Genomic DNA, 15,312 nt, shown 5'->3' on the forward strand with positions numbered 1-15,312 from the left:
TGTGTGTTTGTATGTCTGTGTGTGTACAATGTGTGTGTGTATGGTGTATGTGCTGTAGGCGCAGTCAGTTCATACCAACAGATAAATCTCTAGCATTCGGAATAATTCGGATGCTTTTTACCGTCCTTTATGGAAAACCTCAGAGGTAGGTAACGAAAACACCAACTAGAGTTGTCTATTTTTTTCCTATCTTCTATGGAGAGGCTTAATATTCTTTCTTGCTGTGGGTGGATTTGCTATATACAGAGATATATTCAGGCAAAGTTTTACTTAAAGAGAAATAAATGCAAAACATTTTCCATCTGGGTCTTCAGAAATGAAAACATGAATATATTTGGCAAATAAATATGAGCAGAGTCACACGGATAAAGAAATGGTGCCGAGATGGGAGAGGATACTATGAGAATTTCATATGTAAACTGAACAATGCCCCAGCCCTTGATTTTTGTTACCAGCATGAAGGTACTTCTGGATACATCCATGGATAACAGTTTGACCCATCTTTTGACTTTATTTTCAAATGCAAACACTGACTGTGACCTTCGTCGCCATTAAATCAAAGGGAACATAACATATAAGTCAAGTATTTGCACCATGTTGGGGGAGAAATGAATCACTGCAGGGCTGGGGAGGAGCGGGGGGAGGCCCTGTGTTTGCTTGATTTTTAAATATGGTGATTCTAATGGTGCTCCAACCATCTGTGCCTGGTGTTCTTGTGTCAGAGATTGTGTGAAACCCAGGCAGGGCCCTGGCACAGGCAGGGACAGCCGCTCTCCGTGTCCGAGTGGAGCCTCGGTGCTCATACATGGCTCCGGGTGGCCTCATTTTGTGTGACATGATCTCCCCTCCCCCACAGGCTGCTGCCTCGCTGAATTCCAATGAAGCTTTATCTGACTGCATTGCAGCTTTTTATATAAGAGCATTTAGACCCTCTCACACATGGTACTCACATGCGCACACACATGCACATTTCAACACACCCTGCTCCCATGCCCGGTATTAAAGCTACAGGATTTTTTCAAATATCTGAGCCTCATAAATAACACATTAAACAAACCAATTCTCAACACACAGGACCTGGCATCACTGCAAAGCAGAAGTGCTTTAAGCTGTCTGCCTGGCACTATAAACCTTCAGCGTTAAGAAAGCATTTAATTAAATCCCACACATCAATCCTTTAAAACATCTCTCTGTCAAACCCACGCTGTCACACTCGCTGATGCACATACTGGCAACACTCATAGAATCATAGACATGTCGGGCTGGAAGGGACCTTGAGAGGTCATCGAGTCCAGCCCCCTGTGCTGAGTCAGGACCAAGTAAACCGAGACCATCCCAGAGGTGTTTGTCCCACCTGTTCTTAAACCCCCCATGACAGGGATTCCACAACCTCCCTTGGAAGCTTATTCCAGAGCTTACCTACCCTTAGAGTTAGAAAGTTTTTACACATGCGCATACTCACACACACACCAGTATACTTTCTTGCTTAACTCCCCTTCCTCCCCACACTGGAAATCTACACAGAGAGGCTGGGCTTTTGGAAGCCGGCTGAGTCTGTCACACCCTCTGGGGCTCCATGTTCACACTTGACTCACACCATGAGCTGAGCAAATAATGGATTTTTCCATTCTTCCCTCCCCCTTCCCCCCATGAATCCCACTGCACCATCTTCCAAAGGCCAGGCAGGGCTGTCTGACATGGCAAATGCCAATGCTTCATCCAGCCCAGCCTCCCTGGCAGTGATGCCTGGATTACTCCCGCTACTGCCGCATAATGCAGGGACAGAGGGAGCTGTGCTTGTATTTAGGGAATTTAGTAGGAGGCTGTTTATTTGTCCCTAGTTTGAAACTGAGCAGATTAAGGATTTAACCTCCAGAACATCAGCTACTGAGATTTTCTTTATTATTTGCTGAGTACAGGGCATGGAATTCCCCTTCTGCAACTGTCACTTGATTTCTAATTGCTGCAAAAGACAAGCGCCCTATTGCTTGTCCATAACTGAAGGGGCAGGGGAAGGGGGTCTGCACATTTATCTCTTAATTTACAAAGGAAGCTTAGTATAGCTGGTAATAACATCAAAATAAAAAAAGCTCCTCCCAGCCTGCAAGGCTCTGAGCTCTGCACAGACTATGGAGGCATCTGTACCGACACCGTAGTTAAGGCTGCATTGAGGCTGGCTGTTAAAGCAGAACTAAGATCCCTTTGGCACAATAACTCTGCAGGGCACAATTACATTTGCTATCTATTTTTTCAGGTAAAATATGTTCTAACTTCTGCAAAGGACATTTTTTTGAATGCTCATTTTTGCCGTGTTCCGTTTGCTTCACATTTTGGGGGGTTCTTGGGTTCTCTGCCTAAACAACCCACAGACTTTTCACAAATATATGTACACACATGCACATCTATACACATGTACTCCTGCACATACATGTGTATATACACACACACACATGTACACACATGAACACATACGCACACATATACACACAGAGAGATAATATCCTGGACATTTTAAATTTTTAAAATTAAGCATAGGTACTCCCAGGGCTGTCTCTGGTGGATTTGCAGAGGGAGGGGGAGAGGCGGGGTGGGGGATGGAGTGAATGAAGCAGAGGGGAGAGTAGCTGATCGTTTTGGTTCAAATAGTAATTGGATATGGCCCAATTTTCCAAACAAATACTATGGAAATGTCTGGAGGCCAAGGAAAGTCAGAGAAATGTACAGAAGACGTATTCAAAAGAAGCAAGGAGAAACCAGCAGGAAGGATAATGTTCATGAACCATTGGATTGCACCAGGAACAATTTACATAGCTGCATCACTGAAAAAGGTACTTCCTTCCTTAGAAATTTATGCAGATAGCTCATTAGAACAGCAAAGGGGCTGTTTTCATGTGTACTAATCAGGTAAAGGGCACAGTTTTGAGGGTAATTTAGAATGCAAGTAGGGATTTGAGGTTCTTTAAAATATCTATCTATCTATCTATCTATCTATCTATCTATCTATCTATCTGGTTCCTGAAATCCAACCACCAGATAGGGATCAAATCAGCAGACAAAGGGGGTGCCATTGTCATCCTCAGCCATGATGACTACATAGAATCATAGAATATTAGGGTTGGAAGAGACCTCAGGAGGTCATCTAGTCTAATCCCCTGCTCAAAGCAGGACCAACACCAACTAAATCGTCCCAGCCAGGGCTTTGTCAAGCCGGGCCTTAAAAACCTCTAAGGATGGAGATTCCACCACCTCCCTAGGGAACCCAGTCCAGTGCTTCACCACCCTCCTAGTGAAATAGTGTTTCCTAATATCCAACCTAGACCTCCCCCACTGCAACTTGAGACCATTGCTTCTTGCTCTGTCATCTGCCACCACGGAGAACATCAATGAGGCCAACCGACAATTCTCTGGCACCACCTACTACAAAGGACTCAAAGACGACCCTCACACCACAATTCACACAGAAATTTAACAATATAATCAAATCCTTCCCTAAACTCCAAGAGAAACTCTATAACCTCATCCCCCATGAAGCCACCCCAGGGACCTTCTACATGTTTCCTAAGACATGCAAACAAGGGAACCCAGGCAGGCCCATCATACTTGACCACAGCACTCTTACTGAAGGAATAACAGGACTTATAGAAACTGTCCTCAGACTCACCACACAAAGGGCCAATTTCCTCCAGGTCACAACCAATTTCCTCAAGAAACTCTGCAATATTAACAACCTCCCTCAGAACAGCATCTTTGCCATCATGGATGTCACCTCCCTATACACCAACATCCCGCACCGTGACACATCACTGCCTGCCTTCAATATCTACAGAACTATGGGCAACACTCAGAAATCCACCCAAAACACATTGGCAAACTCATCCATTACATCCTCACCCATAACACCTTTACAGTCAACAACACCTTTTCCAAACCGTGAGAACAGGTTTGGAAAGAATGGCTCCCCAATATGTCACCTTCTTCATGGCTCACCTTGAGGAAGAATTTTTGGAAAAATGCAGCACTAAACCAATGGTATACCTGAGATACATCAATGATATATTCATCCTCAGGACAGATGACCTAAACTTCCTCATAAATTTTCATCACAACCTCAACAACCACCACCCATCCATCAAACTCTCTCTAGAACACTTCCACACCAGCACCCACTTCCTAGACACCATGGTCAGCTTGAACAATGAAACCCTACAGACAACTATATTCAAGAAACTATCACCACACCTACCATCACCACCTCAAACACACCAAGAAATCTGTTCTCTACAGCCAGGAACTCAGATACACAGAATATGCTGTGAGGAGAAAGTCTGGGATAGACATCTTAATACACTTAAAACCACCTTTTGCCAAACAAGGACTCTCTACTAGAGAAGTAGATAGCATCATGGAATGGGCCACCCAAATATTCCAAGAGAACCTGCTTTAATACAGAGAAGAAGAAAAACCTCCATCAACTGCACTCCCCTAGTTGTCACCTATCGCCCCACACTGGAACCCATCTGAGGTATCATCAAACAATTAAAACCCATACTTGATGGGGACCCCATCCTGAGCAAAATCTTTCCTGAACCCCTTCTTCTGGCCTTCAAAAAATGCCCCAACCTCACCAAGCTCATCATCAGAAGCAAGCTCCCTGCATGCCAGGACAGACCAACTCAAAGCAGCACCAGACCCTGCCAGAACAACAGCTGCAAAACCTGCAGCCATATCTCCACTGCTACAACGATCAACACCTCCCACAAGACACCTTTCAAGAACCATGAGTCCTACACATGCCTATCACATGTGGTGTACCTCATCCAGTGCATCAAAGGCGCCAACAACAACTGGGAGGGTGAAACCAGACAATCACTACGCTCTCGAATGAACTCACACAGAATAATGATAAGAGATAAAAACACCCTGTCACTCATGGTGAACACTTTTCACAGAGCGATCCCTCCATATCCGACCTTTCAGTCCTCATCCTCAAAGGAAACCCTGAACAACACCTTCAAAAGACGAGCCTGAGAGCTTAAATTCATAACTTTGCTAGACCCTGAGGCTATATCTACACTACAGCCTATGTCAGCAAAGCGTAGGTCGCTCGGGGTGTGAATATTGCACCCCGCTGAGTGACCTAAGTTACACCGGCATAAGAGTTCATGTGCATAGCGCTATGTCACCAGGAGAGCTTCTCCCACCACGGAGCTTATGCCGCTCATGGAGGTGGGTTTTTTATGCCGACGGGAGAGCTCTCTCCTATCAGCATACGGCTAGGCTGCAGCACTGTGCATAGATAAACATGGCCTTAAAAATGGGCTCAGTAGCGATGCTAGTTTTATGTCTTATTACAACAATATGTGATCCCCCAACCCTCCTTTGTCCTCTGACCACAGAGGTGATAATTGTCCACTTCATCTCGAATGGTCTCTTGCAACATGTGTTAATTCCTTATGCTTAACAAGCTGTTTCAGCTCATATTTAGCGGTGACACTCTGATTACCTTTCCCAGACATGAAGAAGAGCTCTGTGTAGCTTGAAATCTTGTCTCTCTCACCCACCTTCTATCGATCTATCGATCTATCATCATGATAGCTAAATATCAATTGAAAAGATGGAATTTATTAATCTTGCCACATGGGGCAGGCATAAATAGTGCGCAGTACTGCAGGACAAGTGTCAGGGGGGAGCCGTGTTAGTCTGGATCCACAAAAACGAGGAGTTTGGTGGCACCTTTAAGACTAACAGATTTATTTGGGCATAAGCTTTCGTGGGTAAAAAACCCACTTCTTCAGATGCATAGAGTGAAAATTACAGATACAGGCATAGATATACTGGCACATGAAGAGAAGTTACCTTACAAATGGAGAACCAGTGTATACTGCAGGACAGTATATCGTGCACTGACAGCATTGTTTCATCATTTGCCTGATCACATGTGTTAGTTTCACACTTGTGAAAAGGCCAATGCACCTCTTAATTCTCACTTAAACCCTATTTGAGGTTGTAGGTGGGGCTAAGAGGTGTGTGCTCCTGGTCTGGCCCTCTGCACCCAGGTTGCCCTGAGACAACTTTTGCTCATTTTAAACAATGGAGATTTTTTGACTCGTGAATATCCAATAAGAGTGTGCTGCATTCCCAGCCCTGTGCTGAATGACACTGTCCAGTGATGCAATTTAATAACTCTTAATATCTATAGTTTCATAGTCAACTTGTCATAGATGTGGCCCAGTGATATTCCTCACCCTTTAGAAATGCCAGAGCTGTGGGTTATTCGGCCCAGCATACCACGGAATGGGCGGTGGCCTATGCCTTGGCACGGGGCACCTTTAGTAACGTTAACGTTCTTATTCTTTGACCTTAAGCATGAGCAGAATTTCAGTGTGTCAGCGAAGAATTTTGGAAAGAAATTTTTGCAAAATGGCCATTTTATGTTAGCAGCTGCCATAAATAATGCGCCGCATCTCCCCATTGAATGTGCTGAGGTCATGTGGCCAGGCTTTGGGGGGTTGGGTCCCAGAGATCAGGCTCCAGCCCAAGCCCAAATGTCTACACTGCAATGTTATAGCCCCACAGCCCGAGCCCCAGGAGCCAGAGTCAGCTACATAGGCCCCACAGCCCCTGAGCACCCACCGGCAGCCCCCCCGATCAGCTCCTCCCCCTCCCTCCCAGCCTCTCCCGCCCCCTGTGATCAGTATTCAGCAGCATGCAGGAGGCGCTGGGAGGTAGTGGAGGCATGAGGGTGGGGTGTACTCAGGGGAGGGGTGCAGAACAGGGCGGGGCAGAGGTGGGGACTTGGGGGGCAGAGCCTGGGGTGGAGCTGGGATCGAGCACCCCCTGGCAACTCGTAAAAACGGCGCCAATGGTCAGCTGTCACGGGCGGTTTACTGCAGTGCAGACAGACCCTGAGATATCCCAGCGCTTGAACTGCCCAGCATGAGCAGCTGCCAGCCTCCCTATTCCTCTGACTCCTCCCTGGCCCTTCCCAACTGTGTGGAAGGGATGTGTCTTTCCCCATTTCCTCCTGGGTCTGTGCTGCTTTCCGCTCCGTCAGTCGCTCCCTCCCGCTCTGCTTTCCCCATCTCCTGGGGCTGGCCCATGTACAATGCTAGCTGCGCTCAGCTCCCATTGCAGCCGGCTGGCGTCGAGGATGCTCTGCCCCTCGCAGGATTACGGCCTCTGTTCCACTTTGCCCTGGCGTGAACCACGCCCAGCTTGCCTCCGCTTCACAGCTCCTCATTCGCCCCTCTGTGCCGCGAGGGTCTGCCTTTAATCCGTCTCTCTTGGTGACAACGCTCCTCCTCCCGGCCACCCGGCCTCCCCCATCTGAGCTGCTTCTCTTGTCTTCCCTCCCTCCCACCCCCTCTCCCATCCTCACTTCTATCCCCATTAACAATTCCACTGTCCCTTCCGACTCCCAGGCTTTAATCTGGCTCTCCTCTTCCTCGGCATCTCTCCCGACATCCTGTCTCCCCTGTGTCCTGCTGCTGGACCCTCTTCAACGCCGTCCCAGCACTTCCTTCCCAAACTCTTTCCCTGCTAGGACCACATCTTGATGGCCTTTTGCCTTGAGCATTGCCACTCTAGACTGTCCTCCTGCTTCTCCTATCAGTCCAGCCAAAATGCCTGCTAATGTCATCGCCCTCATCCAGCTCGAGCCAGCAAACCCTCTGCCTTAGATCCCTCCCCTGACTACGCTCAGCATGAATTCCTCTCTCACCTGTCAGCCCTACAGCCCCATCTCTGCTTCCCTTCCCCTGCTCAGACCCTGTGCTCCTCTCAGTACTCTTGCTTTAGTCCTTCTTCCTCTCTTCCTTCCACTCCTTCTAACATGCTGCCCCCAAGAGTCGCCCTGTTTCCGGCAAGTGCACTTGCCTTCCTTAAACCCCATCTCAAAACCTGTTTCTTCCAGGCAGAAGGCGATCAAAGTTGGCTTGGGTATGTCTACACATGCTGCAGTCACAGCTCTGACTGCAATATAGATAGACCCTCAGACTGTAAATAGAGGTCCTCAATCTGTGGGGCACGCCCCCTTAGGGAGGAAGGGAGGAACGTTTGGGGGGGGCACGGCTGGGGCCCAGGCCAGCCCCTACGGAGGGTGGGGAGGGAATGCCACCCAGCTCCGCTCCTGGCCCCGGCCCCAGCTGCCAGCCCCACACCTCGGGTCCCAGCTGCCAGCCCCACATCTGGTGATCTGGCTGCTAGCCCCACTCCTGGGGCTCTGCTCCCGGCCGCAGCTGCCGGCCCCGCACCTGGGGCACTGGCTGCCGGCCTCAGCCAGACTCTCACCCCCACCTCCAGCGGTGGCCCCAGCCTCGGCCCCCTTACTGCTGGACAGTCCCCCCCTCCCAGAGCCATGGCCCCACTTCTGGCCCTGGCTCTGGGGTGCAGGGGGGGTGCAGACAGGGGTCAGGGGGGCACAAGGTAAAAAATGTGGGGACCACTGCTGTAAATGCTTTGGGGCAGAGAATGTGAAAATGTGTTTCACCATATGGGCTAGATCCTCAGCTGGTGCAAATTGGTCTCACGCCACTGACTTCAGTGCAGTTACACCCATTTACACCAGCTGGGGAGCTGGCCTACTGTTCGTCAAGCGCCAGGTACATTCGTGGGGCTGTACAAGTGATTTCATATTGGCCATCACATCAACCCTGCTTTGCTGAGAGAAAAGAAAGTAACTGAGACATATTTTTATCCATGTTTCTTCATGTCCTTACCTGAGTGCTGAGGAGTCTCCCATGTGCCTCCCCTCCCTTCCCTTTGCTTTTTGAGCTGTGTGCACGCTTAGCAGACAGCTGGCTGATTTGTTCTGTGTTGTGACTCCCTCTCCCTCTCTGTCTGTCTCTCGCTCGCTCGCTCTCATGGAATCCCAGCTGACCACTTTGTTTGTAATAGTCCTCAGAGGGGAATTAGAGTTGAGTATTAAATGTGTGGTTAAATAAATCGCATTACATAGTGTGACTGTAAGAGAGATGTTTCTCTTTAATCTGTAATCCACGAGAGTTATTGGCTTAGCTTGCCAAGCAGCCAAGCAGTGCATTTCCATTAAGATGAAACCCCAAACAGACCCATCTCTTCCTAATGGCCAGGGCTTCAGTCTAAGGGAAGAGGCAGCCTTTTCATACACGCCTTCCTCCATCTACCGAACCACCTCATGACATGTGTTGCTTATGCATTGTTTTATTATGTATATCTCCTGTTGTTTGAATGCCATGACCAGGTTAGCACTTGGCTACTTAATGTACAGAAAAGAAAAGGAAATTCACATTTCATGCTCATTCTGCTCCTATGAAATAATGTTTGTATCGTGTATCCTGTGTCCTACAGGTCTATGCAATATTAGTTAGTCACCCACCTGCTCCAAATGATCACCTAACACCAACACCTGTATCATACACAGCTGGCTTCTACAGGATTCCTGTCATTGGTCTGACAACACGCATGTCTATATATTCTGATAAGGTAACTGATGCATGTTTCCTAGTACATATCTCATATATGTGGTATAAATGAAGAACGTCCATCAGAAGTGACTAATGATTTCTGCACTACTTTCTCCAGAATACATCTATCTGTCTATCTATCTGTCTATCTATCTCCATACACCCCCTCCATCTATCTATCTATCTATCTATCTATCTATCTATCTATCTATCTATCTATCTATCTATCTATCTATCCCCATACACCCCCTCTATCTATCTATCTATCTATCTATCTATCTATCTATCTATCCTCTCCAGATTGATCTGATAACTCTCACTTTTTCTCTCCTACTCTGGCTCTCTCTGAATTCATTGGTTTTGATATCTCACAATGTTGACCTACATATCGCTGGATCATTTCTGCAGTGTTTCTCTGTCAGGCTGCTGGATTCACAGCTCTTTAGCTAAATCAAATGCAAGAACTAGCTCCTGAACTGCTGACTAATGACAGCCAGGAGCCTCCTGGGTGGTCCCTGGATGCTGGAGGAACTGCAGAGATGGAGGAGGACCCTAATACTGTCTATCCATTTGGCAGGAGCTCTTTTGGTCTTCAAGGTTGTTTGGATTTGTTCAGTCTGTGTGTGATTGGAGGGTAACACCGATGATGTTAGTTCTCCTCTGGTTTGAAATAACACCCAGCCTGCCCAGCAGCTAAGAAATAGCAAGTCAAGTTCCAAAGTACAGTCCCTGTCCCTGTGAAAGGAAGAGGTCCATTCACTTTGGGGTGAGATTCACTCCCTGGCAGAGGGCCAGGCAAGGGCTAGGTGCCGTTCATGTCTGACACCCCCCCTATTTCGAGGATGTAAGTGTGCCTTGCCTAGGCTTCGTGCTGCCCTCTGCAGAGAGGTGAATTTGATGCTTATGGCCACGTGCGGGGCAGTGTGGTGGGTGGCTCCTTCATCAGACACTCCTCACTTCAGGGCTGACCTTGTACAATGTCGTTCTTTTGTAAAAGCAAAGGCATCCCCCAGAGTCCTTGCAGAAGGGCGGTGAGATTCTCATGGTATTACAAACCTGAAGCTGGACCCATTTTCAGGTAGAACAGTGCTAAATGTATTGAGTAAAAATGAGTCTATTTCAAAGCTCAAAAGAGTCCATATTTCATATGCTGATGGCTTTTGCCTGGAAAATTTGAACATTTGCTGATGCAAATTTCAATGCAAAAATAGCCATTTCATCCACATTCCAAAGTTCAATCGGGGAGGAGCAACAGATTCACATGAAATGAAAGAGCAGAAGCTCAATGCACATCTCTTGTCACTCACATCTGAAGGCTGGTCATAGAATTGGAAGGGACCTCAGCTAGTCTAACCCCCCTGCTCAAAGCAGGACCAATCCCCAGACAGATTTTTGCCCTGATCCCTAAATGCCCCCCCTCAAGGCTTGAACTCACAACTCTGGGTTTAGTAGGCCAATGCGCAAACCACTGAGCTATCCCTCCCCCGCAAACTGCTACCCAAGCCCCAGTGAAAGTTCAACTCACGACCCCAGGTTTACAAGACCAATTCACTAACCCTTGAGCTATGGAGCCAGGCCTGGATCTACGGGTAAGGAGTGAATGTTCTCAGCCAGTTGCAACAGGCCATGTGTCCTCAAATAAACCCCAATTCCTCCCCCTGCAAAAAAACCCCTCCCCCATTATCTCAATTGCTACCTGGTTAGCAACTTCAGTCGAAAAACCACGGCCAAGCCTGATTAATGCTGGAGACTGAAATACCCCAAAGGTGAGCCCCAGTGACGGGCAGGGTGGGGCGCTATATTGCCACTACCCATCTTGTAACAGTTCTGTGGACAACCTTAATTCTTCAGAGCACTGGTTAAAGTTTAGTACAGCTGCCATAAGCAGGGTTGCAGTGGTGTCCGTTAACACTGATCCAAGAGCGTCCGTAGGCACCAGAATCTGGGATGTGATAAAGTCATGGGGGAGAATTGTCAGCAAGGGACAGCTGGATACTTTGGTGCTTCCGGCTAATGAGTGCTGAGTCTACAGTAATGCTGAATAGCTTGTGATGGGAGCACTGGTCAGACTTCACTGCCCGGCGTGGTGCCTGCCTGATGCTGTTAGGACAGGAGAAGAGACATGGGTGATGTTGAAAATTGGGAATTGCGTGGACTTCAGAGGAAAGTGCTATCAGAGGCTAGGAAATGTGTGGGGTGTTACAGCTGGAGAGGTGATGGGGTACCTGTATCCATGCCAGCCTCAAGGACATCCCATATGGGTTAGGAGGGGTCCTGCCAATTAAAAAGGCATTTTAATCGTGCAACTGATGCCAGGGATAGAGGGATATTCACTTATACATCAGTCTAGGGGTTTTTTTCTCAGCAGAGCTAATACTCACTGCAATGAATGATGTTTATTATAGCAGCAACTATAGTTAAGATGACTTGACACTTCCATTATAAGACCCTGTTTTCAGTTGCCAAAATGAAACTGTTCAGGCTGAAACTTACTAGGTGTCTGTCTCAGGCTAATATGTTGTTTGTTTGTTTGTTTAAGTTTCAGCAAAAGCAGTTCAGCCCTTTCTGAGAATGAGATTAGAGGAAAACACATTGTTCTTCCCATAATCAAAATGATAATACCGGTTTCATTTAAAAGCTGTAGTGCATCCATGATTTGTAGCACAGGTTTGAAACTAGACAACAGAGTCCACCTGGTGCCTTTTGGAGTTCGTGTGAAATTTGGCCGACTGGGGGCACGTTATGAGCTTCTGAAAAATCTCAATTTGCATGTGCTCAGTACAGACTTGTTAGTTTGGCAGCTAAATTCTCCGATTCCATATGCGCTGGGCATGCTCCAGCCCCTTGCCGCTCCTGTGTGTGACTGGCCTGTGCATGCACCATCCCCACAGAGCCACTCCGTTGGCACCATTCTGGAGCTGACCAGGACTTTCCCTTCCTTTGCTCCTCCTGGCAGCTGGGAGAGGTCAGGTGCCAGGGCTGAGAGCAGGGAATTGCCTCTCCTGTGCTCTCAATGCTCCCCCTGCTGGGTCCAGGGCAGGCAGAGAGAAGGGGAGGGAGGAGCAGCCTGCCTTGAGTGCAAAAGAGAGGAACGGGGGCAAGAAGCAGGGTGGGAGAGGAGGGATGGAAGCCTCAGAGGGAGGGCAGTTAGGAGCTGGCGCTGGGAGTGGGAAGGATGAGGAGGTACAGAGACAGGAATGGGAGCGAGGATGGAAGAGGAAGGGGACAGGGAGAGACTTGAGAAGACTAGGGCAGAATGGTCTGTGACCACTAGAGAACACTCCCCTCCAAAGTCTGGAATGGAACCCAGAAGTCCTGAGGACAGATCTACATGACTGCTTAAGTTGATCTAACTTACGTCACCCAGGGGTGTGAAAAAGACACCCCCCCCCCAAGCAACACAAGTTACAGCAACCTAAGCGCTGTCCACACCGGCGCTATGTCGGTGGGAGATGCTCTCCTGTCAACGTAGCTTCTGCCTCTCGCGGCGGTGGAGTAATTATTCTGACAGGAGAGCGCTCTTCCCTCATCATAGAGCGGCTTCACCAGACGCGCTACAGCGGTGCAGCTGGACTGATGTAGCGCTTCTAGTGTAGACCTGCCCTTAGTCTCACCACTATTTCACAGCCAAGAGCAGTGAAACCCACTGACAATGGGCGTGTCTCTAAATGTTAAGTTCACACCCCTCCCACACACACAAATATTTCTATCAATAATAATCTACATTTACAGAGAGGCAAAGTAAGAAACGTGCTGCTTGAGAATTTATTAGTCAAAATCCAGTGATTTCGACTTTTGAATTGCTACAAATGGCCTGGTGATTGAACAGTAAAAACAGGTCTGATTCATTCATTTAAGCTATTTATTTTGTGTATTTTGACGTGATGTTGACAGTTTGTGCTTTAACAGTTTCAAAGCTTTAACTTTTTGAATCTCAATGTTACTGTTATTAAATAATTGTCTGACTCCTCCCCCAATTTCCCATAACCGTGGAGATTTAAATCAATAAAAATAAAAAATAAAGCTTAAAAACAAACACTGATATCTGCAAAAATTATATAAAAAAACCCAAATTCTGCCAAGCCTAAAGAGAACAGTGTCTATTGCTACCAGTTACCCTGTTAACAGGGGCCTGTGCTGTGGATCTAAAGATCCCAGTCCTGCTGATGAAGTATGCAGGGGGAGTCAATATGCTTCACCATCATGATAGTTTCATTTTGTAACATTTTTGATGTATTTTTAAAATGTGGGAAATGACATTAAAAAAAACGATGTGAAAAGCAAGGTAAGGTTGCAATGTCAAGCACTCAGAAATTAGCAAATTCAAGAATCAAGGTTGTCTGTGCAACCTTAAGTTGGTCCAACTTGTATGTATTCATTATGATACAGTCTTTAATGACATGATCACATACTCTTTTTTCCCTGAAATCTTTGCCTCATTCATACACACCAGGGAGCTGAATTAAGGTTGTACAGGCAGTCAATATCAGACCTAGAGTTGGCTGAAAAATGGGAAAACAGTTTCATTAAAAAAATGAAATTCCAAATGTTTACATTTCTCAGAGTTTGAAAGACACTACGTTTTTTATTTTTTCATTTTTTGGTGAAATTTTTAAAATGCTTTTTTTAGACTGTTTTTGTTTATTGTGTTTCATTTTCAGTTTTTCCTTATTTCTTCCTTTCCTCTCTTATCCTGAGTTTTTCCTCTTTTTTCCCAATCATTTTTTAATATTTTTTCCAAAAATCACTGGAAAATGAAAGGCAAGAGGAAAAAGGAAAAAGAAAAGAAAGGAAAATCAGAAAAATGATAATGGAAATTATAAAAAAAAGTCAAAACAATCATAACATAATTTAAAACTGGCATGAACATTTTTGAAAGTGGACCATGTTTTGCAAAAATGTTGATTTCCAAAAAACGGTCACTTTTCAATTTTAAAAAATGTTGTTCAAACCCTTTTGACGAGCTCTAATCAGACCAGTAATTTAAAAAAATATTTTTAAGTACATCAGAAGCAGGAAGCCTGCAAAATACTCAATGGGGCCACTGGAAGATCAAGGTGCTAAAGGAGCACTCAAGAAAGATAAGGCTATTGCAGAGAAGCTAAATGAATTCTTTGTATCAGTCTTCACTGCAGAGGATGTGAGGGAGATTCCTGTGACAAATCTGAGGAACTGTCCCAGATTGAGGTGCCAATAGGGGAGGTTTATGAGCAAATTGATAAACTAAACAGTAATAAGTCACCAGGACCAGATGGTCTTCACCTAAGAGTTCTGAAGGAACTCAAATATGAAAATGCAGAACTACTAGCTGTTCTATACCAGCTTCTATACCAGATGACTGGGGGACAGATCATGTGACACCAAACTAGTTGAAATTATAGTAAAGAACAGAATGATCAGACACAGAGATGAATACAATTTGTTGGGAGAGTCAACATGGTTTTTGTAAAGGAAAATCATGCCTCATCAATCTCTTAGAATTCTTTGAGGGGGTCAATAAGCATGTGGACAAAGGTGATCCAGTGGACATAGTGTAATTGGACTTTCAGGAAGCCTTTGACAAGGTCCCTCACCAAAGGCTCTTAAGCAAAGTAAGCTGTCATGGGATAAAAGGGAAGGTCCTTTCATGGATTGGTAACTGGTTAAAAGATAGGAAACAAAGGGTAGGAATAAATGGTCAGTTTCCAGAATGGAGAGAGGTAAATAGTGGTGTCCCCCAGGGGTTTGTTCTAGGACCAGTCCTATTCAACATATTCATAAATGATCTGGAAAAAGGGCTATACAGTGAGGTGGAAAAATTTGCAGATGATACAGAATTAGTCAAGATAGTTCAGCCCAAAACAGACTGTGGGTCTCACTAAATTGGGTG

The 15,312-nt window shown here is 46.3% G+C and overlaps 1 protein-coding gene across 1 annotated transcript in view; it reads left to right on the forward strand.

Moving 5' to 3' along the window:
- The first annotated feature begins 3,951 nt into the window (after positions 1-3,951).
- GRIN1 (glutamate ionotropic receptor NMDA type subunit 1) overlaps positions 3,952-15,312 on the forward strand; it is a 64,572-nt gene continuing 53,211 nt past the window's right edge. Inside the window, exons 1-2 of the mRNA XM_026658481.1 lie at positions 3,952-4,182; positions 9,328-9,462. Of these exons, the coding sequence (XP_026514266.1) occupies positions 3,952-4,182; positions 9,328-9,462 (366 nt within the window). The remainder of the gene's footprint in view (positions 4,183-9,327; positions 9,463-15,312) is intronic.

This window comes from Terrapene carolina, unplaced genomic scaffold (genome assembly GCF_002925995.2).
Source record: "Terrapene carolina triunguis isolate 2854851 unplaced genomic scaffold, T_m_triunguis-2.0 Scaffold449, whole genome shotgun sequence".
NCBI classification, from domain to species: domain Eukaryota; kingdom Metazoa; phylum Chordata; order Testudines; family Emydidae; genus Terrapene; species Terrapene triunguis.